At 42.9% G+C, this 23210-nt stretch overlaps 1 protein-coding gene across 4 annotated transcripts in view; it reads right to left on the bottom strand.

Annotated features, from left to right (window-relative positions):
- Positions 1-23210, bottom strand: part of PLPPR1 (phospholipid phosphatase related 1) — a 137615-nt gene that overhangs the window by 23151 nt on the left and 91254 nt on the right. For all 4 annotated transcript variants that reach the window (XM_074570198.1, XM_074570194.1, XM_074570195.1 and 1 more), the window contains one exon: positions 13533-13721. In XM_074570198.1, coding sequence (XP_074426299.1) covers positions 13533-13721 — 189 coding nt within the window. The remainder of the gene's footprint in view (positions 1-13532; positions 13722-23210) is intronic.

The following is a 23210-nucleotide window of genomic DNA, read 5'->3' as shown; positions in this document are numbered from 1 at the left end:
TTTGTGGAGGTCAGTGAAAATTCTCGACAAACACATCATATTTGTACTAATGAAGTAAAAAGTGCCAGGGTGCAGCATGGCCAATCCCCCGTACAGTTACATTGCTAGCTTGGTCCCTGCCATAGCCTGGGCTGGTGACAACAGTCTCTCAGAAAACACCTGGGATGAGTTCCACAAGGAAAGCTGCATGCAGCCACTGGTACTTATGCAGGAGGAGTTCAGCTATTTGCCATAGATTGCACATGCCAGCTACTCTGAGGGCCTGATGATGACTTCTGGCTTGTCTCATTTACTGAACATCCTGTTTTATTTATTAAAACATCAAAATCGAAGTCTCCAGGGATCCATTGATCTTGATGTTAGCGGTGCTTATGTATCACGTATTTTTTTGTGATCAGAATATTCACGCTTTCTGTAAAAATGGTAACTGATTCCCATAGGAGTGAGAACGGTATTTCCTAAGCACTCAGAATTAATTTAAATCTGTTGCACAGAGGTCTATCTGCCTTAGCTAAAGCTGGACAGAATTTGATCACAGGCTTTAGAAGCAGCGATGTTCCACTCACAGATAACGCTTCTGAAAATCCCACCTAGTACATTTTGTCATCAGGCTTCAGAAGGGGAAACTGGGAGCTTTTTAGAAAGACAAAGTTTGTTTTCAAAGTTTGTTTAGAAAAAAAAAGCCAGTCTGAAGTGGAAGAAATAAGCTTTTAGAAGGGAAGCACTCAAAAGAATTAATTTAATGCATTATTATACGACAGACAGGAGGAATCCATAGTGCTAGGAAATGGTAAGAGAAATGCATAACAAAAGTGCGTGTGCGCACACACATGCAAACAGACAACCAGAGTTAGCATAAATATGAAGGAACTAGTCTTAGTTCACTTTGACTGCTGGAATGGTATGTTGTTTCAAGGGCAACAATTTATCCTTATTAAGCCAGATGAACATCCTTATTGATTATTGACATTCAAGCCAAGTATGCTCAACCTCTTTATAATTCTAACCACCGATGGCGAGAGATGTGGAGTTGTAAAATGTATGTCGATAATGGCATCTGGGGGTGGGAGCCGATGCATGGGAGCTGCACTGAAATATTGCCTTTATCCCATTTCACTCCATCTGCTCTTAACAGAATTGGCAAGCAGTTCAATAAGCTCAGCTCACTAACTATGGGGCTGGGAATTAAGAAAAAGACCATCTGCGCTAAAGCAGTTTAAAAGTGACACTCTGTTTCCAACCGTTTATTATTTGAATTACGATAATGTTCAGAAATTTGAATTAATGCTTCAGCTCTTTGTCTGCCTGGGGCTGTACACATACATTGAGAAACAATTCACACCCTGAGGAAATTCTACTCTGCAAAGACATGGGTTAGTGGACTTTAAAAACCCTAAACTTTTCAAATAATAGAGATTTAGGTATAAATTTTAAAATTTATAAATTTTTAAAGTTCCTTGGCATCTGAAGTTAACTGAGTATTTTCCTGTTTCAATTCCCATCTTTATTTCTACAAATTTAGCTGTCTGGCATACTCCTAGAAACTCCCATGTGGACAGATTAGTTCCACTTAGATTTAGGAGTAAACTTTGCCAGGCTATAAATCTGCTCAATTCATTCCACTGATTTAAGCAGTTATCCCAGCTTTCCTATAGTGTAACAGATCAAAATGTGATTTTTTAAGTGAATGATGCCTTTGGTTTAATACAGAGTTTAGGTGTATAGTAATAATGCTGTACTTGTGAGGTGATATAAGATGGTTCAACATAACTGGAGTATTCCTACGTGCCATCTCTGGAACTGAATTTAGTTGCCTGAATTTGAGGATTTTGTTTCCTTATATGTTTAATGTAGGCTCTAGAAAGCGAGCCTTGCTGTTCTCTAAAAATTCGATGGAGGCCTGGGCACCTCCTTCTGATAGCTAATCTACCTGTGCAAAATTTAATGTGGTCTGAATAGCTCCTCAAAGAACTGATTTTTTTTTTTTTTTCTCCAGGCATTTCTGAAGTCAAGTAACTCCGCTGATTCTCATGATTTAAAACCTGATGATTCTGCATGAGCAGGGTCCACATCCAGCCAAGTTGTCCAGCTGGCCTCCCAGAATCAATCACTGACACTGTTAAGTACCTTAGTTTCTGCCAGAACAGAATCAGCACCCCAGGAGTTGGTACAATTCAGTACTAAATCTGAAATCTAAATATAGACACACAGATACGGGTAGGAAAAGAAAACAGCAAGCAAGCTACTTATTTTATTTCCATTTGGGAAAACAATGCAAGATTAACGAACTGCTGTAGCGTACTGGCTTAATTAGATAGTAGAAATGACAAGAAAATTGCAGTGGAGGTTGGGGACTGAAAGGACAGGTGATCTGCAGTCTGAGGTGATGTCGGCAATAGGGAAGCAAAGGTAGTGCCACTGGGTGTGACTTTGTTCGTGATTTCCTGAAGGCAACGGCAGCTCAACTGCACTGAAGTTATATTGCTTGGACACTCCTGCTTACATTCCTTTTCGTATTACTATTAGGTAAAAATACTGTGATGACACCCCAAAGCCTCAGTATGAGTTTGAAATACCTACCCAGCAGTCATTTTTCCTGTGCTGAATTCAACCTGTCCATTAAGAAAACTTCTTCAATTAGCTCTGCTTCCCCATTACTGGCAAAGTCACCAAATACTTGCTCCTCAACATTCAGCTCTCAAAAAACCTCTGCTGCACGTGCTTTACTTATTCTCTGGCTCCTCCTGAGCAAAGAGACGGATAAAATGATCTGTCCAGTTCTGCTCTTCAACAGCCTTTTGTCCATGATAGATTTGAAAATGACAGTCCTTCAACTTGTGAACTGACATTTTCAGACAGTGAAATATCACATCTTCCCTTTTCAAGTTCTCAGCACAACATGAGCACCCAATACTCCCTGCACTCCTGTACAGATTACCAACAATTTATTAATTTAATTATCAACGTAATCAACAAAACAATGTAACTATTTTGTTTAAAGGGACATGGAACCCTGATCTTTTTACATTTTTTTCCTGTAACACTTTCTGATAAGCTCATAGTCTCCTTGCCAAACGATTCTTTGCACAACTGCATTCTAAAAATATATTGGGGTAAACGTCAAGAAGAGCTGTAAGGATATCTGTAAGGATAAACTAAGATAAACTACTGAGGAATGAATCAGTATTACAGCCAAAAGGAGGTTGCAGAAGAGCCGCATCCCGGAGCAGCGCTCCTGCGGGAACTGTGCAGTGGGGTGAGGGTGGGGGGGCAGCCTTGAAGAGTTACATTCAGTTTAGAAAAGTAATTATTGATGGAGCTGACAGCCAAGGATGGGTCCAGCTTTAAGACTTTTGTTCTTTTTACCGGTTTCTCTCAGTCAGGACATTACCCTCGTACCTCAACTCAAATCCTCTCACAAAGCAGAGGACGGCACCCCTGCTTCACTCCCGGCCACGCTATGCCTCACCTCTCCTCCAGTAGCCAAAATCTTCCTCCTTAGCCATGTTTCTCCAAACTCCTATGCGTGATCATCCTGAGTGCCATTATGCGGCACATGGAGGACAACCAGGTGATCAGGCCCAGTCAGCATGGGTTCATGAAATGCAGGTCCTGCTTGACAAACCTGATCTCCTCCTATGACAAAGTGACCCGCTTGGTTCATGAGGGCAAGGCTGTGGATGTTGTTTACCTGGACTTTAGTAAGGCCTTTGATGCAGCTTCCCACAGCATCCTTCCGGAGAAACTGGCTGCCCATGGCATGGACAGGAGTACTCTTCACTGGGTTAAAAGCCGTCTGGAGGACCAGACCCAGAGAGTGGTGGTGAATGGAGCTAAATCCAGTTGGCGGCTGGTCAAGAGTGGAATTCCCCAGGGCTCAGTATTGGGGCCAGTTCTCTTTAATATCTTCATCAATGACCTGGACGAGGGGATCGAGTCCACGCTCAGTAAGTTTGCAGGCAACACCAAGTTGGGTGGGACTGTCAATCTGCTTGAGGGTAGGAAGGCTCTGCAGAGGGATCTGGACAGGCTGGATCGATGGGCCGAGGCCAATGGTATGAGGTTCAACAAGGCCAAGTGCCGGGTCCTGCACTTGGGTCACAACAACCCCATGAACGCTACAGGCTGGGGGAGGAGCGGATGGAGAGCTGCCTGGTGGAAAAGGACCTGGGGGTGTTGGTTGACAGCCGGCTGAACATGAGCCAGCGGTGTGCCCAGGTGGCCAAGAAGGCGAACAGCACCCTAGCCTGTATCAGGAACAGTGTGGTGAGTAGCACTAGGGAAGCGATCATCCCCCTGTACTTGGCACTGGTGAGGCTGCACCTCAAATACTGTGTTCACCCTCACCACAAAAAAGACATTGAGGTGCTGGAGCGTGTCCAGAGAAGGGCAATGAAGCTGGTGAGGGGTCTGGAGAATAAGTCTTATGAGGAGTGGCTGAGGGAGCTGGGGTTGTTTGGCCTGGAGAAAAGGAGGCTGAGGGGAGACCTTGTCGCTCTCTGAAAGGAGGCTGTAGCCAGGTGGGGGTCGATCTCTTCTCCCAAGCAACAGGCGACAGGACAAGAGGAAACGGCCTCAAATTGCACCAGGGGAGGTTTAGACTGGATATTAGGAAAAATTTTTACACTGAAGGGGTTATTAAGCATTGGGACAGGCTGCCCAAGGAAGTGGTTGCGGCACCATCCCTAGAAGTTATTTTAAAAGACAGGTAGACACAGTGCTTAGAGATATGGTTTAGTGATGTTTTTTGTCAGAGTTAGGTTGATGGTTGGACTAGATGACCTGAAAAGTCCGTTCCAACCTTGGCAATTCTATGATTCTATGTAGAGTGCCACAATTCAGTTCCTCCTATGCACAAACTGGCTCACCACCAGCCACACTGCCCCAGCCTCACCTCCTTTCTTCCCCACCAGCCTTTGAAAACTCACTACAGATCACTGCAGCTTAGTCAAACTGCTCGCCCCTCTTCTCCTATGAGATCTGGCCTGACTGCCTCCACGCAGCCCCACATTGCTGCTGGCAGAGGCTGCGTCTCCACAGCCCTCCTGCCTCTCATTCACTCACTCACACAGAGGCGACAAACGGGATAACACTATTTTTTTCTATTTTTTTCACACTTCCAGCAAACACTGGGGTTGTGTGAAAGCTGCCACAGACAGTTTTCATTCCAGCTGCAATTCCACACAGATAAAGAAGGAGGAGCATGAGCCAGGGACGCAGGAAACACAGTTGTGCCCACAGCCTGGCACTGCCAGAAGTCTCTCTGTGAAACAATATGCTTCTGCTTTCCATTAAAAGTACAACTGGTGGCATTTCTGATCAGAACAAGACAATGGAGATCCCACATTAGGAAGAATTTTGTGAAGTACAGACAGAATCTCTCTGTCTTTTCTACAGACTAAGTTTACATTATTCTGATTTCTAGGAGTTTTTAAATCTTTCGACTTGCTTACTCCAACGGCATCTTTGTGACACAGTCAATCCTTGTTAAACCCATTTTCTACATAGAAGCTGCATCCAGAGACATGCTATTACACACAAAAATGGCAGCACAGAAAAGTGAACTTGGGTCTCGGGGCATCATCGCTCTCATTTCTGGGCAGGTTTCAGCAAGCTGGATGACACTTCCTGAATGATCTATAAGGATGCGTGTGGCTGCATTTTTGATGCCACAAATAGAAAGAACTAAATTAATCAAGTCTGCACCATTCAAATAGCAGCCAAGGGGAGGAGCGGATACAAGGAAGGCACTGGCTGTGAGACAAGCTATGTGCAAAGCACTCAAACCCAGAGAATATAAACAGATGAGGGTTATGGGGCTCTCTGTGCCAATCAGCCAGTTCCAAAATGACTCCGCTCAACTCTCCCTGGGAAAAGCAGGCCTGTTCACCGAAACGTGACCTTTGCAAAGTGCTCCAGCAGGTGTTTCATCAGCACTGGTCTGCATTGGGCCAAAAGAAATTCTGCCCTTCGGCATCACGGCATTTGTGAGGCCTGTGTTAGCGCAGCTGCGGGTCGGTAGAGAGACGCTCTTCAGGCTCTGCACGGGAGGTCATGGCTCCATTCATCCGTCGTTAGTTCAACAGCAGAAAATTCCCACAAGCATTACAGGATGCAGAGAGACGGAATCACACCATGATTCAGCTGGGACGGGGTCCCCGAGGCTCCAGCCCAAGCCCTGCTCAAAGCAGGGGCAGCACAGACCACAGCCTTGAGCAGTCGTGTCACAAATGTCTTCAAGAACGGAGACCCCACAGCCTCGAGGCAAGCACTGTCTCAGGTTTGACTACTGCCATTGTAAAAAGATTTTTCCTAATATTTGATCAGATTATTTTCTTGCAGCTTGTGTCCATTGCAGGGCTGCCTCTTGTGATTTGAACAGTCTGTCTCCATCTTCTCTACAGTCCCCACAAAGAACATGGCTCATACTGACTTTCACTTAGTGTTGTTAGTTCCTTAATTCCTTATATCTCCCTCACAGTTAGCCTTAGGCCCTGAGGGCTATTGATCTGCCACCCTACCTGCTACCTACAGGGCCAAATATTGAAACTGCACAGCTGAGACTCCATTGTCATACAGGGATGGCAAACACGGAGCAACATTCGTATTGAGAAAAGACACCTTAGGAGGCACCCAGTCACCTAGGTCTGCCTTGGCACCCTCTCCAGGACACAGCACTTCTGCTGTGACCTGCAGCTGGGACCCTGACCCAAGCCTGCTTGGAAGGCCAGAGGTTTTCTCTGATAACGTCAGTACCATCGCTGGTCATGAGGACTAGGGACCAGCAGAGTTTTCTCAGACACTCTCTCATCTTTGCCACCACCATCTAGGCAGGTCTTCTCTAGCCCACAGGAACCAATGTTGTATTTTGCATAACTATAAGAGGAAATGAAGCAATGCCTTCAACTGAACATTGCAGAGCCAGCTCACCCATAGTCTTCTGAGGACAAAACATTAATCTGCATCCAATACTTATGATATCATTTTGGGTTTTGTTTTTTTTTTCCCTTTTGTTTTGTTGTTGTTGTTCAATGAAAACATCAGCAAAGACCAGTTAAAAGTCCTTTTCCAGAAAAAGAAAATTGGTTTCTTTTATTCCACGTCAAAAGAGCCAAAATCCACAATTTGAATTCTAGCCTGCCCAAACCCCATAATTGGGTCTTATCATTGTGCTCAAAAACCCCAATTTACTGTGGTAAAACTCTCTAAAAGAATATGCTGAAGTTCTAATCAAGAGAAGACATTTCCCACAGCTCTGCATTGTTCCTCAGAAACTGGAATGTGACCAGGACCATTAGTAAGTCCTGGAGGCACTGGCAGTGGAAGCGTCTGGAAGTGTTACACCAAACAAGCCAGGTGTATATATTGTTTTCCAGAGTGGTGTGCAAATACCAGAATATGAACATTTGCACAGGGTAATGTGCACACCTTTTCCCCCACTCCCACGTATCCCAGCTTGTCATTCACCACTTCACAACCTGGGTCCCTCCCTCAAAAGGAGGGAGGACAAGCCACCACTGGCAGAGGACATCTGACAAGCAGTGGGGCTCTTCCTCCATCCTCACCCTGTGAGCAACCCTAGCTCCATTTCCCAACAATAAAAGGAAGGTGTAGCCAAATAATTGCCCTTGAGTGGAGATCCCCCTGCTCTGGGACCAAGCTGAAACACAGGCCAGCCCTGAACGCCAGGACCACGCGGGTGCCACGTGCGCCACATCTCCTTGGAAAAGGGATGTGTGCTTCCTTGACGAGGAGTAAGGGACACTCCAGGCACTGACATTGACCTCTCTTGCCACGCCGGCATTGGGGTGAAGCATGGTGGGCAGGAGACTCTAGCACAAGAGTCTGTGCTTTCTGGCAGCATCGTCACCAGCAGAGCCCTGAGATTTCTGCCCGGAAAAGCTGGGAAGAAGCTACTGTAACAGAGCTCTGAGCTGCACTAGCCACTCTTGGTTTTCCCAGCACCTGAGCTACCACAAGGGAATCAGGCAACAGAGGCAGAAATCCCCTGGCTTTCCTTCTGGAAATAAATCACTGTAATAATATGGCTGCACTAAGCCAAAGCCAAGGAGGCAAGGTGGCAGAGAGAACAGGAAAACCATCTAAAAGAATGATGTTTCTGAAGCTTGGGAGGTGAGAGCAGATTGTAGAGAGAAGTTTGAACAGTTTCCTCCCGCTAATTTCCTCCCGTAAATTTGATCAACACTGTAACTCATCTTCTAATTAATGATCAGACCAGTTAGGTTTGATGGATTCCAACATTATCTGTAGACAAATACTCCTTTGCACAAATTAATAGAACTGGCCAGTTAACAAGTACACATAGGCTGCCACTTCCAGACTGGAAATGGAAGGAAAGAAACTGAAGATTGCATGAAAACAGTAGCAGCACTTTCTATTCTAATTTAAGGAAAGGAAGAATGGTGCCCGTGAAGCCGTCTGCTGCTGTTCAGTATTCATTTTGGTGAGCTGGCTCTGTTCCTAAACTTCTCTGCTTCTCCGGGGCAGGCAGAGAGATCACGATGGATAGAGCAGCGCGGGCAGCAGCCCTGAACTCTGGAAGGATTGTTTAGTACCAGCTGGGGAATTGGCTGATCTGCAGTAAGCTCGTAACGGGGAAAGCTAGTCTTGAGAGATGCTAATGGATGTGGTCGAGTCATCCCAGAATATTTTTAAGGAAATGGCTTGAAAATTTTATGTTTCTGCAAAGCAGCTTGTTCCACTTTAAACACTATTTTCATAAAGTTCTCATACTGGCAAAAATTAAAAGAATTATTATTTCTTACCCCTCCTCACCCCATTATTTTGGGATTGACAATGCATTGAAATACTACGCTTTATCCCAGGCTCTGCATAGCATGCTGCTGTGGAATAGGTCACTTTTAAATTCACCAGACCTGTGATCATGGAACTGAAGCTCCAGTGCTTACACTTTCAACCTGCAATTAATTTTTACATTTCCTATCACTGGAAAACTAGCTGAATAAAATACCTCTGCTATATTTACTGCCAGCAAAAGGTCTGCGTTCCAAGAACTCCAAGTCTGAAAAAAAATACAATTATTCTCTGGATAATTTCACCTTTCCTGAAGTACCTATAAGCACCAAAATGAGGGCCTGTCTGCCTAAAGCTCTGTAATGCAGAGGTCAGCTATCCAAATGTACAGACATGTTGCTGTAGGCCACCTGAAGCCCAAGAAAAAAGCAGTTTTTGGTAAGTTGGAAACTTCAGATCCTTTGAAATTCGGTGGAGGCAAAGACCGAAGTTCTGTGCTATTCTCACAAGGCTGCACAGACAAATATCCTCCTTCTCACTCCCCTTCCCTCGCCCCCAGAGACTGGCTGGTAGGTACGGTACCAAAGTGCCTCCTGTGACTGACAAGGATGGTGCGTTCCTGCCTGCAAAAATTAAAATGATTTAACCACAGCTTCTACTTTACCATGAGACAGGCTAAAAGCATTCCTATACCCATCTCAGCGTGACAACAGGAATGCTGGAGATTTAGCACTTGTTCACTAAACAACCGCCAGCAACATCAGTACAACTGAAATCAGCCTGCAAGAAGGGGAAAGTATCTGAGAAAAAAAAAAAAAAAGGCATTAGAAACAACTGGCATGAGATGAAGATGAAACCATACATATGTTGTAAAGCTCTTTGTGGCACCAGAACCTACAAATAACTACACGTTCAATCCAGATCAGAGAGGATTCCGGGAATCCCCCTTTTCTACCAGCGTCGACAGCAAAATATGCTACTTGAGTCTGAAGATGTATGTTTCAGGGGATAAATCACTAAATCTGAAATAAATTGTCCAGTTGTTTCTTTACAAAGAAAAATAAATTTTTCCTTATGTAGGTGCAATTTATTACTAAATTCACCACAGCCTACTACTTTGCTGCAAAGATGCTAATACCACCACACTCAGAAAATTAAAAATTAATAAAGCAGATGAAAACCTTTGACCTATCCTCAGCGGAGCATTTGCAAGAAAAATGCATTTCACAGAACGGAGTCAGGCATACATGATTTTCATTTATTTAACAGTGTTGTCATGAGATTCAGGCATCTCCCCTTGCAAGAAACTCTCATTATCAGAGACTAAGAGGTTATCCGTAGGAACATTAAAAGACTCTTTCAATTCTGATGTATGATTAACTACCCAGTACAGCAGAAAAAAATTGTTAAACAGAGGCAGCAGCATCACATCTTTCAAGAAAAACAAATAAAACTGCAGAAAACCAGGCCAGTCTAATTTATTTTGCCACTAAAAGTGCAGGGAAATGCACATACAGTGGTACCAACGCAAAACAGCACTTCTGAGAAGCGTTGTCAGGGAAGAAATAAAAGACATGCATTTGTTTTCCCCATGGCCACTGTCATAGCCAAATGACTGAGACACAAAGATGTTCCATTAAATGCACAAAGATGCTCCCTTTCGGCTTGCAAGCTTTATAACACCTCACAGCTATGCTGAAATCTGGGCTTTGAGCCCCCTCCAGACCTGCGCACACAGGACTGCACTTAAACGCTGCTTGTCTCTCAGATGGTGGAGCTTCTACTAACTCCTAGACTATTTTCCATAGCTCCAGAAACGCTGTGAACTAGTACCATGAGTGGTCCCCCACTGCTGCTGGGTTCCACCCCTTCTGACAATAATCACTCCTCTCGTGCCATGAGATATCAAGACAGTGGCAATAGGCAGGCAACACAGAGAGATCAGATTTGCTACTGTAAACGCTCTTAGCCAAACCAAGCAATTTGCTGTCAGAAAGTGAAGCGAGAAGTATCTTGCAGAGGAGAAACAAGTAGTTGTAAGGAGGGACTGGCATTACCTTTGACTTACGTCATTTCTTCCCAGGGGAGCTGCAGGATGTCAGAGATAATTCTTGAGAGCAAGGTGTGGAGAGCGAAGCTACAACCTAACCCACAGCGAATGCACACAAAGCTCCCTCCCACAAAGCACAGCGGTGTGGGTTCTTTCGTTTGTGTTTTTATTTTTTAATTGAATTTGTTTTGGTTTTTTTTGTCTTTTGAGAGAGAGTACAATTATCACAGTATAAATAGAAATAGCTGCACTTGCTCCTTCCACTGAAACCTCTGGGAGATTCAACTGAATCAAACATCTCTTCCCACTCTGTGACAGTGTGAAAGACAAGCGGCACCCATTTGGGTGCTGGGTGGCAGCTGAGGATACTCACACTCTGAGTGGTTCGACCAGCAGTGCAATGCAAGGACAGAGTTTAGGGACCTTCGGAGCTCACCTTCTGTCTCGTTTACTAGCTTTCTTTTAATGACCATTGCCAAAACTCAGTCTGCAGAGTCAGCTGCTAGCTGAAGCAGAAGTCTGAAATCAGCCAGCAAGGAGAGGAAAGTCTCTCAGAAAGAGACCAGAATGACAAATAAAGTGAAATGACTCATATAAAAACACTGTAATGAGCATCAGTCGGGGGGACAGAAAAAGATACCTGTGACCTACGTTCTGGTTGAAGATTAGCCCAATACTAAGTAATAATACATTAACTACTTAAATAATGTATTAATAATACAATAGAATGATACAAATAATACAAATAATGTATTAAATAATGTATTAATACATGCTACATTAAAAATGGAAAGAAATGTGTTTTCCCAGGAAAGTTTCATCTATTGTCTCTTTGGGGTTATTCGTAGAGATGTGCAGAGAGCCCTGTGCTGCCCCTGACCTTTCCTAGCTGAAGCAGTATAGCCAGTGTAAAGTCATAGCGTAACCCAACCACCAGAGCTTACTAGCTTACATCCAGCACTGGATCCAATCATCTAGGGTGATTACTGTACTTCTGGACCCAGGAGAGCATTTCTGCACAGCTTGCACTGTACGAGATAGTCACACCAGCCCCACACAGCACTAAGCTGACTGTCTCTTCAGCACCCGAAAACTTTATCTGACATTCACTACAGCCTTCCATTCCTTCTGTTATGGAAACTACAAAACCAGCGTTGTTCATCTGCCAAAGAAGACGCCAATTCAATTGTTCATAAATAACAGTACCTAGGAAAAAATTCTTGGGTCACTGAAAAGAAAGAAAATGCTGATCCAGCAGAGCAAAACCTGAAATATTTGCAGCAAACTTTGTCAGATCAAGGATTTAAACAGAAGATCCAAGTAAAGAGCAACATTCTCAGTACCACTTGCCCCCCGCCCCAATGCCATATTGCTGAATCAAGGGACAAACCTCTCACTAACTTCATTGTTACGGCATCAAGGCATCGTAGTGACACTCAATTTCCCTTTACAAACACCACCTGTGAAAGTTATTTCATTAAACAATGGCACTATGTTTAGGGGGGGGGCACCGGAGTTGGTGAAATGTAGGATTATTTTTTCATTTGCAAATCATTTGTCACTGCAGCATGAAGTAGAATGAAAGTCTTTACATTCAACTGAGTTTCAATACAGAAAATAACACTGTTCCTGTAGAGGATTTTCATAAACTTGTGATGTAATCCAACTCAGAAGCCCTATTTGTTTTCAGAAAGTGTCCTGTACCAAAAACTATCTTCTCTTCTGCAGATTCCTTTCACATTTCTTACCACGTTCTGTGTTACGCCGTTTCATACATTAAAATTACTGCAGACCAAAACTTTAAATGAACTATGGTGCAGCATTCACCTTTCACAAGTAAATACATCATGTACAGCTTTAACCAACTTTTGAAAGGGATGCAAAGCAAAGTTAATACAAGAAAGAAATACTAAAGACAAAGAAATAAAGAGAAAGATATAAAACGAAGTACATAAAGACACAGTCTGACAGGAATTTATCAATGTAATTACAAATGCAGCAAAGCTGACTATTTGTGAAATTCGCAACTTTCTGCACAGAAAAAGGAAAAGGGACAAAGTTTTGCTAACCAGTTACTGCATTAATCTGTTTGGAATTGTATTTACTCAGCTAATTGGACATTTTCATCTGCTCAGAACCGCTACACTGCAGCTTACTGGTTGGAGAGTAAAGAAAATCAGGTAAAAAAAAAGTTAAGTGGATGTGACTGCCAAAAATAAAGAGATTATAAATAAAAAGGAAATAGCATTCTTATTTTTCTTTGTATTGAGCAACTTTCTGCTCATCTAAGCCTTTTAAAGCCCTTCAGCAATCCCTTTAAAATAGCAGCAAATAATCCTGGATATACTGCATGTCCGACCCAGGTTTTCCTTCAGCTTTATCCTGTTTTCTTATTTCCAGTAACACACCACCTTTGCATTAGAGCCTCTCTGGAGCCCAGGCATTTCACAACTAATCACTGAAGTGAGCAAGCTATTGTAAACGGCTTAACAAGCTCTAGCCCTCAATCTTGCATTGTGATTACCTCAGAATAATTACTTCTGGAGATAGCTGATGAAGATCATATTAGGCTAAAGGAAAACAGAGACCCAGTTAAGTGCAAATCAATTACAGCTGAAAAGAGAGGAGAAGGGACAAAGATATTACAGGGCTATCACTGTTATTTATGGAGCAGTCGTGGAGAATTCAAGTAATTTCTTATACTTACAATAGCTGTCGGAGTTGAAGCCAGCACACAGTACAGCACGAGAGGTGAAATGAAGCTCTCATCCTCCGTTCCAGGATACGGTTTCATCAAATTGCCGTCCTGACAGAAGAAACCTTGGATATGCACCTGGAAAGTATCGGTGCACTCGAAGTAGTAGGCGAGCAGAACAGTCCCAGCCATGATGACAAGCTGAAAATACAGCATGGTCACACAGAGACGTTAGTTGCTGTTCCTAACAGACGTAGAGATGCCTTGGAGCTACTCTAGCCCCGCAGACCATCCTCCCTCGATCGCCACCCTGACAGCCCTTGCAGTGATGGTGTGCGAGCGTCTGTGTTTCTGCGTGCCCGCTTTGCAACATCTGTTACATAAACGACACTAATGAACGTCTCGGAGAGGAGTGAGTCCCTAACACGGCTTGTGGAGGGACAGGAGCTTTGACAGCTACTTTATCAAAGGGTATGTGAGCGTCAACGGCGGCCACGATCAATGAAAGCTAGCAGGACGAGGGGCAGCGCTGCAGGAGCCAGCAGCGACAAGCTAAAACCTGTGCACAGCGTCAGGGAGCTGGAAGGGATTATTACAAAGGACAAAGGAAGCTAAAGCCAAAATGCATCCCCGCTGCAGCTGTGAGCCCATCCTGGGAAATGCACGCCCTGCACTAAGCCAGAGGAGCCCTCTGTGTCCCAAGAGGAGGGCTCATCCGGAGGGAAATCCGCCTCCTGACGCTCACCTTTCCTTGGAGCCGCCGCTTGCCAGTAAAGCTTTGGAAGTCTTCTCAGGAATCCCGACTCCCTGAACAATGGGTCAGGTTTACCATGCGCTACCTGGCTTCCCTGCTCCACCCCAGCTGCTTTTGAAACATGCTCTGGCTTGAGTCTGAACCTTCGTCTTTGCACATATAAACTGCAAGGGGCCTTTCTTGTCTCTTTTTTTGGTAGTCTACTGCTGGCTAAATGGGTTGGTTGGAAAACCTCAGCCGTTAACTTTTTTTGTATATATCCAGAGTTACTGCAGAAGAGTTACTGTCGGTGTCCGCGACAGCCTCCCATGCTGCTTCAACAACACATCTGAAATGGTCTCACAAAGGTTGCCGCTCATCTCACCTCATGAAATTAAGTGGATATACTTAAACATCATTCTTGTTCCCTCTCTGCCAGACCGCAAAGGAAATCTTATGTCTCAGTCCTCATAATTTACAAAATAATAATATTGATTTCGAAACTATAACGATTGAAGGATGTGATTCAGAATCCTCTTTATAGACACCAGTGCCTCCTGCAACTATTACAAGAGTTGTGACATACACAAGTTATCTTGCCACACCATAGAAAATAATAGTAATAAAGAAAGTGAAATACAAACTCCGAAGTGGCTTGCTTTTAGTATTTTGCCTCCAAGATTTCTGCATCAAAACTGTGTTGCTGTGAGATTATTGAAAGAATAGACCTTTAAAAAATAATTTTGGCAGCTCCATCTTGAAGATACACTTACAGACTACCCATGCCTTCCTCTGGCCTAACCTTGCACATATGCTCTGACACACAAAACAGCCATTAAAGTCATCGTATATTTGGCTAGGTGTTGGACTAAAATTAGAAAAAAAACAACCAAGAAATCAGAGAAACCACTGACGGAAGTAGAAGATTGCAGAACCACAGAGTGGTTGAGGTTGGAAGGGACCTCTGGAGGTCACCTGGTCCACTCCCCCTGCTCAGGCAGGGACACCTTGGGATGGCTGCCCAGGACCACGTCCAGACGGCTTTTGAATACATCCAAGGATGGAGACTCCACAGCCTCCCTGAGCAACCTGCGAGATAGACTTAAGCAGGGCAAAGTGAAGCCAAAGTTGAGAGATTCTGCTCCCTCCCCCATTTTTTACCTTCAAAATTAACAATATAATTTTGTAGACAGATAAAACCCACAGATTAATTCCACCCCTGGAAAATATAGCTTGGATTGTTTAATGTTTTTAGCTCAACCAATTAGCTCTCTGGATTCAAATATCAACTTCTGCTGATTACAGAATTATGGTGCGAAGTGGAATTTATATAGACAAAACACATAGCCCCTTTTTAGGAGCTTAAGCAAGTAGGAATCTACATAATTATTTCCCCAAAAGATGCATATTCTGCCTTTCTCCCACCCTGATTTACAGCATGAATGTAATACATCAACATAAAACGTTAATCAAGCATTTGTTTTCTGAAGATTTTGGCTTCCTTCTGATGATTCAGTAACTTTAAGATCCAGAACTTTGAAATCTACCACCCTGCAACGATTTGCAGATAAGCTATGTACGGTCAGTACAGGGCAGTTGCTTTCTGATGCTCCTTCCCGCTCACAGTTGTCCTGTGTCCTGCCGTGTCCATTGGAGACAGCCGGAACTGGCTGGAAACTCCAAAGATTTAGAGTGTGTATTTTTTCCTATGCAATATCTACCTCTAAAGGTGTGTGAATAATGTATTCTCTCACGTAATTTTATGTGGATCATAACAGTAGCTTTAGATGGAACTGGTAGAGTATTCAACTTCTTAAAGGTGTAGCTGAAAAACTACCCTTTTTCCAACTTCCAGTGTTTATCCTGGTATTTTCAAAACCCAATGCCTGCCCAAAAGGTTTTTTCTTTTTAATAAGTGTAAAGTATGATGCTGTTATTTGTGTATTCCCCGAAGACCTTTAAATGGATGAATTAGTGGGATTCTTTATAAACAAACACAATCCTGTAATTAAGGATTCAGAAGGCCTGAAGTCCTTGAGCAGCTACAGATTTCCTGATCAACTCAGTTGGGCAACTCAGTTTTATAAATTAACATCTGAGGCAATGACACTATCAGTACTCTACCTGACATGCCCAGATAAACATGTTTGAGATCACAGTACGCCTGGATATAGAGATACTTAAGCTGAATTCCAGCATCTCATACACCCAGGGCTGTCAGAAGGAATCTGTCCCACCCTTCCTATCCCAAACACACCCCCAGACATACTTTAGGTTGCCAGCCCCAGTCAGCATACACAGGGGACAGAACGGGAGATGGTACAACAGAGACAGCCGGGCATTCCCCTGCTACTGGGAAAGGGAGAAAGCAGGTACTGCACTTATAACCTCCTTTGGGTGTCATATGGAAAGAAAAACCTCTTTTCAAAAAATGAGGTTTTCTGATATTGGAGGAAAATGTCACTTGTCCCAAATGTGCCAGTGGGTGCACAACTTTGACCTTCCTGGTGACAAATGCTGCCTCAGTGCTGCATGAAAACCCCTCCTGCATATAAATATATATATATATATAAAAATATATAAATAAATTTTTATATATATATAAATTTATATATAAATATATAAAAATAAATATAAATCAGTCTCATCTGACTTATGTCAATACCGACCTACAACACCACAGACACCTCAATAATAAACTCAATCCTGATCACATTTCAGTTTCTGTGTTTTTTCCTTTGAGAAAAAAAATGTTAACTGTAAAAAGAGATTTGAATTGTGAAAATATCAGATCCTGCAGGTGATGCCCACCATCTCAGGGACATAGCAACAGCAGACATCAGAAATTAGATCTCCAGCTGAACAAACCCTACCACAGTCCCATGACAACAAGGGATGATGTGAGGTACAGAAAGGACAGTCCAGATGTTACCACAAAAGTGAGCAACATTTTTGCTGCTGTGTGGCATGTTCCTGTGCCTCATGTGAGTATTCACTGGTGTAAGCAGCTTCTCAGGAAAAGGCAAACAGCACCATGGAGAAGTTCTTTTCCCCTTCCCTTCCCTTCTCCTTCCCCTTCCCCCTCCCCTTCCCCTTCCCCTCCCGTCCATTCCACTTCCCCTTCTCCTTCCCCTTGGTGACTATTTCATATGCATTTATTGTGGCACAACTGAGATTTTTGGTTGTTTGTGCAGGTGAAATTCTAATTGTAACTGCTCAGCGGTGGTAATCTGTGACTGAGGAATGATTTGACACAGAGGGCAAGAAGGTTCCCACTGCAAGAAGGGGTCAAACTGCGTGGAAGCAGGGATTCCAGAGGCAGAAGGGAGTGATGTTTCCCTTGGTGATGAGATAAGAAACAGCCACAGCATTGCCTTGTGGCCATCCTGGAACAGGAGCTCTCCTGAGCTCTCCTGGGCCAGGGGGTGGACCCACAGCCAGGCTGAGATGCCCTATGCAACTCTGCCTGATGCATTTTTCATTGTTTTGTAATTTATATTTAAGCACAAATGTGTGTTTCATTTCCCTCAACAGGTACCATAAAAATTCCGTAACATTTGTTTTTATTTACTGGTCACAGACGCCTTAATCAACTTCAGTCCCCTGACCTTTTTCAGTTCTAAAGCTAGGACCTAAAATGACAAATGCACAAATCCCTGATTTTTGTAGCCATAGTCAGTTTGTAGCAGATAACAACTTTCCCTTTTCTCTCTGTCTTCAGGTTTACAGTCATCGAAGGAAGCAACGAAGAAAAGGAGGTAGGCTGACTTAAGATACAAAACTTCCAGTTACATAATTCGGTAAACACAATGCAGTTTAACACTGACATTTTGCAGGGTTTATCTATTAATCCTTATCAACTCATTTCTTTGAGTTTACTTGGGAAAAATTAAAAATGCTCAGTAATTCACTTTAGGAAAGCAGCCAATGAATAGAAGTGTTTAAGGTGCTTAATGACCTCCATTACCACAGTGTTTAACCATGTCATAATCCTTAATATTTATCGTCACTACTCCATTGTAAAATGAGAAGATGCTCTTATCACCATTTTACAGAGAGGGGACAAAAGCAGAGGCGATAATACGACTGCCCTCGGGTCACAGTAGAGCCTGTGGCAGAGCCAAGATTTACCTTTCTTTGGGACCAGATTTTTCTGGATTAGTCAATAATCTGCACATGAAAAAGCTCAATCATACATGCTTAGGTCCTGCTTCTGCAGAAGCTCATTCATGATAGTGTTAAGGAAACACACCATGTGTCTGATTCAGCCCATTTAAAAAACCTCTGCTCCATTTTATATCAAGCTTGACAAGCTGGGCTCAAACAATTGTTTTGTTTTTTCTTCCTCAAAGCCAGCTATTTAAATAGATTAATTTTGTAGCACTTAACACCTGTCCCTTGCCACACCATTAAATTCTGTGCCATTCTACAAGCCCACACCAATTCTGCCCCTGCAGACCTTGCTATCACTGCACGTCTTTGCTCCTCTTTAAGTTGCAGGAGTCCTCTGCAATCAAAAAATCACTTTCTTAAATGTCGAAGAAATACGAAGCAAGTCTTGCAGTCTTCTTTGGGCAATCGGTAATTGTTTGGTGCAGGTGCTAACCAGGTAATAGGTAAGATTCTGTCCTGAGGATAAAGAGAATTTTCGGTCAGCAGTGCAGTTCAGTTGCACTAATCCCAGGGCTACTGTGATATACCCAGAAATCATCCCCTTCACGCTAATACTCTAGCAACATAATTCAGAGACCACTGCACATCCGAAACAAAATTATTTCAACACCAGACAGTGGGACCGAAGGCCCAGACTGCACACACTCTCTTCAGTCACTGCAATGCACTTCCCAGTTCCCTTAAGAACAATGGAAAGATTTTATTTTATTTTTTTTTAACTGCTACCCACAGAAAAGAGTCCCCTGTTTTGCAAACAAGAAAGTAAGAGGCCAACTCCATTTGGGAAGGTGAAATAAAGTGGTAAAAGACAGAGATTAATGTTAAAAGACAGTAGACACAGTGGGAGGCAGAGCTTTTTGATTAGTCTATACTGAAGACTCCCCAGAGTTCTTCATGGAGGAGCAAGAAATTGGGGGAGAGAGAGAAAAGGCTGTAAAATTTTCTCATGTACTCTCTAGCCATACAATGTCTATGTCCTGTAAAACAGGAATACGGCCACTGCAAAAATCTCCTTTTGCTGCGTGTTTTGTCACTCGTCTAAATCACACTGCAAATCCATATGAATGGACTTGAAAACCCCCCAGTACTGCTGGTATTTATACATAAATAGGTGAATTCTTTCAGCTTATCAGCCCTCCCACACACTACTGATAATATATCTTACAATGCCTTCAATGTGCATGACTGATAATTGGAAAATTGTTCTTGCACACAAATGACAACATAAAAGACTAAATTTTTATTCCTTCTGAAAGAAACCAAGCCAGTATTTTGCGTGAGGTGTTCCTTAGCGGATAGTCAATGATATTGATGGACTTTCTATCTATTGATACCCTTGTTCAGTTTATTTGTTTCCAGCAAGTTTCAGTGAGTTTCAGTTCATGAACTTGGGGAGAAATTCATGAACTCAAACTGTCACAATTTCATGAGCAGACCACCACAAACCCGCACAAGTGTTTTCAACTCCCAGCACACATGCTGTGGCTCACAGTTCCACCCGTTTCAACCAGATTTCTACCCCCCCCTCTGAAAAGACTTCAGTGACCAATTCCTATGCTAAGTCTGAAAAATTTTGGCGTGCTTTTTTGAGCTAGGTGATGAGAGCATGACTCTTGGTATAGACACACTGGAGCTTCCAACAGTTGTGGCATATGTGTGTCATGAAACCAGACAGGTGAGCTATGTATAGGACTCCTAAGTTACTGCTGAAATGAATTGTTAAGAGCGTGTCTTTGCTCTCTACTGGATAATATCAGAAATATTAACATCCCAGACTGTTTTTCCCAGGGGTGAGTCTGGGTCTTTCTCTGTGAAGGAAGCCAGCCTGCTTTCCCTCGGAGATGGGAACTCTAGTCTTGCTGCTGCAGAAGAGGGATGTTAGAAGCACAGCAAATTGGAAGAAATCCCATGGATTTTTAAATTTCATGACCCACTTTTACCTTTCTAAAAGCAGGTCAAGCCTCTGTCCAAAAATTACTGAGGCTGTTTCCTGAAGTATCCTTATTAGGGTGAGGCCTCAGAAACTCATGCTGGTCCAGGGGTCAAAAATTCTTTTGTAAGTGTTGTCTCTATTTCTTTGTGGACAACTGATACCCACTTACTAAATCATCCTTCACCTGATATAGACTTCTTACCCTTAGTGTTTGTACCTGTCATAAACAGAGAAAGAAAATGTCTCATTAGTTATATTTTATTTTCTTAAATAATCAAGCTTCCTTCAAATATTGGCAGAAGAATTACAGACTCCTGGAACATACTGGATTTATATTATTACATGATAATTTCACTTAAAACAATTACTTTGACAAGTTTTTTCACAGTATGTGTCCGGGAATTTTTTCAGGACTCCTGAAATTGCCTATGCCAAAACTCCGAGTATAACTTCTTCAGAAGGGTCTACATTTTCACATTCTGGAGTGGTCAATTGGCAAGGAAAACGTTAAACACCCTCTCAGACAGGCCTATCCTTCCAGATAACAAAGAAGATGGAGACAACAATTAGAAGTCCATCTAATCCAGATGTGCTAGCAGCTAACAGGTCTATTGTCAGAGTGAGGTGTGAGGGCAGTAGGTACCTGTCTCCCATTAGCATTAATGGGACTTAGCAGCATGGATTCTTCAGGGATCAACAAAAGACTTGGTCTCTACAGCGGTTTGTTAAGCATCTGTTCTGTACCATTTTATCACAAATGACATGCCTTAAAAGGTTTAACCTTCACACTTCTGTGCCACATCCAGGTCTGTAGAAAGAGGAAGAGCATATCAGACAGCAAAGGCTCTTACAGTCTCTGACTGCAGTGAATTGATGTTTTTAATGGATGGTAAGGATCTGGCCGACTGCGTAATCTTTTAGGTTGCCATGGGACTGGATGCAGGAAATAATCTACTTTTTATGAAAATATTACAAAAAAAGACGACAAAGCAGCTAGAGGCATGTGTAATGAACAAATGCTTCACTTGGAGACAGTGAGAAAAACAACCTATATTGGACTTCCACTTAATGGTAAAATAATTCCAAGTGAACAGTTTCACTATGCTGAATAACAACATATTCTACACTGCCCAAAAAAATACAAAAGCCGATGACCTTTCTAAGCTGCCGCTCTTCAGAAGTGTTTTCTCTCCCCCTCTTGATGTAACTGACTTTGCAATCTGATTCCGAAATCAGTTTTCCTAAGCAACTGCGGCACACAGAAGTCATGGTCTGTTCTGAGAAGAGCCAATTACAGGACATTGCTTTGTTACGGGCGTTTTTAAGTACAGTCAGCATGGTGGCACAAGCTGGAAGGCAGCTCAGAGGCAGAGAGGGGTCATTAGCACACACAGGCTTTTGAAGCTGGGGCTGTGCAGAAATCAGAGCCGCCTCTGCAGAGCTTCTTACAAGTCCGTTTCAAGAACTAATTGCATTATTTTACCATTTTAGTAATTAAGTTGGGACTAGGTATAGTTTATAAGGCTTGAAGAAGACACTCTTAAACAAAAGAGGACTCTACATCTTCCTAAGGCACTTGTTTCAGGAAAATATTGTAAACATGGCCTCTAAAAATACTGACACATGGTTAAAAACTGTTTCAGCTTCTTTTTTGTGTAACAGTCCTTCAAGAACTTCTATGTGTTACACTACAGAAACTTAATGTTACCTAAGAGCTCATCCATAAAAAGAAGCCAGATTTCTCCAGCTCTAGCTGTGTAGTTAAAGCAGTACAGTTCTACTAATGGCAACAGAGACATAGACATAAAGGCATAAAAATGCTGTACAACTTCTTCACATGTAGGAAATCAAATAAATAACAGTATGAGGCACCTTGATTATCAGCTGTAACTCAATACACTCTACACACTGCAGCTGTTTTCTCAGTTTAAAGCAACGGTTTTCAGCCTTTTCATTTGTAGATCCTGGTATTTTACCAGCCATTCTTGTGTAATAAATTTGAGCCCACTTTCTTTGACAGGTAACTGTGACCCATGGATCGATCACAGGTTGAAACTGTCAGCTTGAAGGGAGGAGGGACGCCTACCTACACACTGTCCTGTGTATTATACCAGTGTAATAGTTTTTATGTAGTCAAGATCTGAGAATAAAAATTAACAAAGCCCAAAGCATCAGAGATCTTTGCATTTGCCCAGGTACCCAGATACGACAAGAATAATCGGAGATACTCGTCCAGTGTGTTGGAAGCAGCGTTTGATGGAAGACTGATGGAGAGCTGGCAGATTTCTCAACTCCAGTTGCAGGGGTCCATTACAAGCTATAATCCTCTGGTATTCCTGTTAACTAAAAAGACATTTTCCTCCTGGCATCTGTCTTTTTAAAGTTAATAATTCTCCATGTTGACAATAAAATCCACGCTGCATATGACCTCTGCTGCTATTTTGGGTTTCCACTAGAGATGGATTCGCTTGTAATGGCTTTTGTTTCTGTCTCCTCTGTTAATTCTTTTGGGACCTGTAAGAAGATGGGAGGAAGACAACCTTCGTATCCATGGTATTCCTGCGCATCGCAACAGTAGATGGAAACACGGGCCGTTCTAGGAAGAGTGAGAAGAGCTTGGAAAGCATCCCCTACCCTTCCGAGGGAACAAAAATGACATGCCATGAACAAACTTGGTAATTCCTTGGCTACCTTTCCTCTCAGACTGCTGACAAGGATGCTAGAGCATGTTCTGAACTCTAGAATGATTCCTCTGACACCAGCACTGAAAGCTGTGTAAGCTTGAGAGGAGACAAGGTGCCACACCAGATGCATGCATCAAATGATACTGCCCTGCCAAAAAAAACTCAGA

Source organism: Larus michahellis, chromosome Z (genome assembly GCF_964199755.1).
Source record: "Larus michahellis chromosome Z, bLarMic1.1, whole genome shotgun sequence".
In the NCBI taxonomy this organism is placed as follows: Eukaryota; Metazoa; Chordata; class Aves; order Charadriiformes; family Laridae; genus Larus; species Larus michahellis.
The sequence above is the reverse complement of the archived record's forward strand: the minus strand, read 5'-3'. Positions and strand labels throughout refer to the sequence as shown.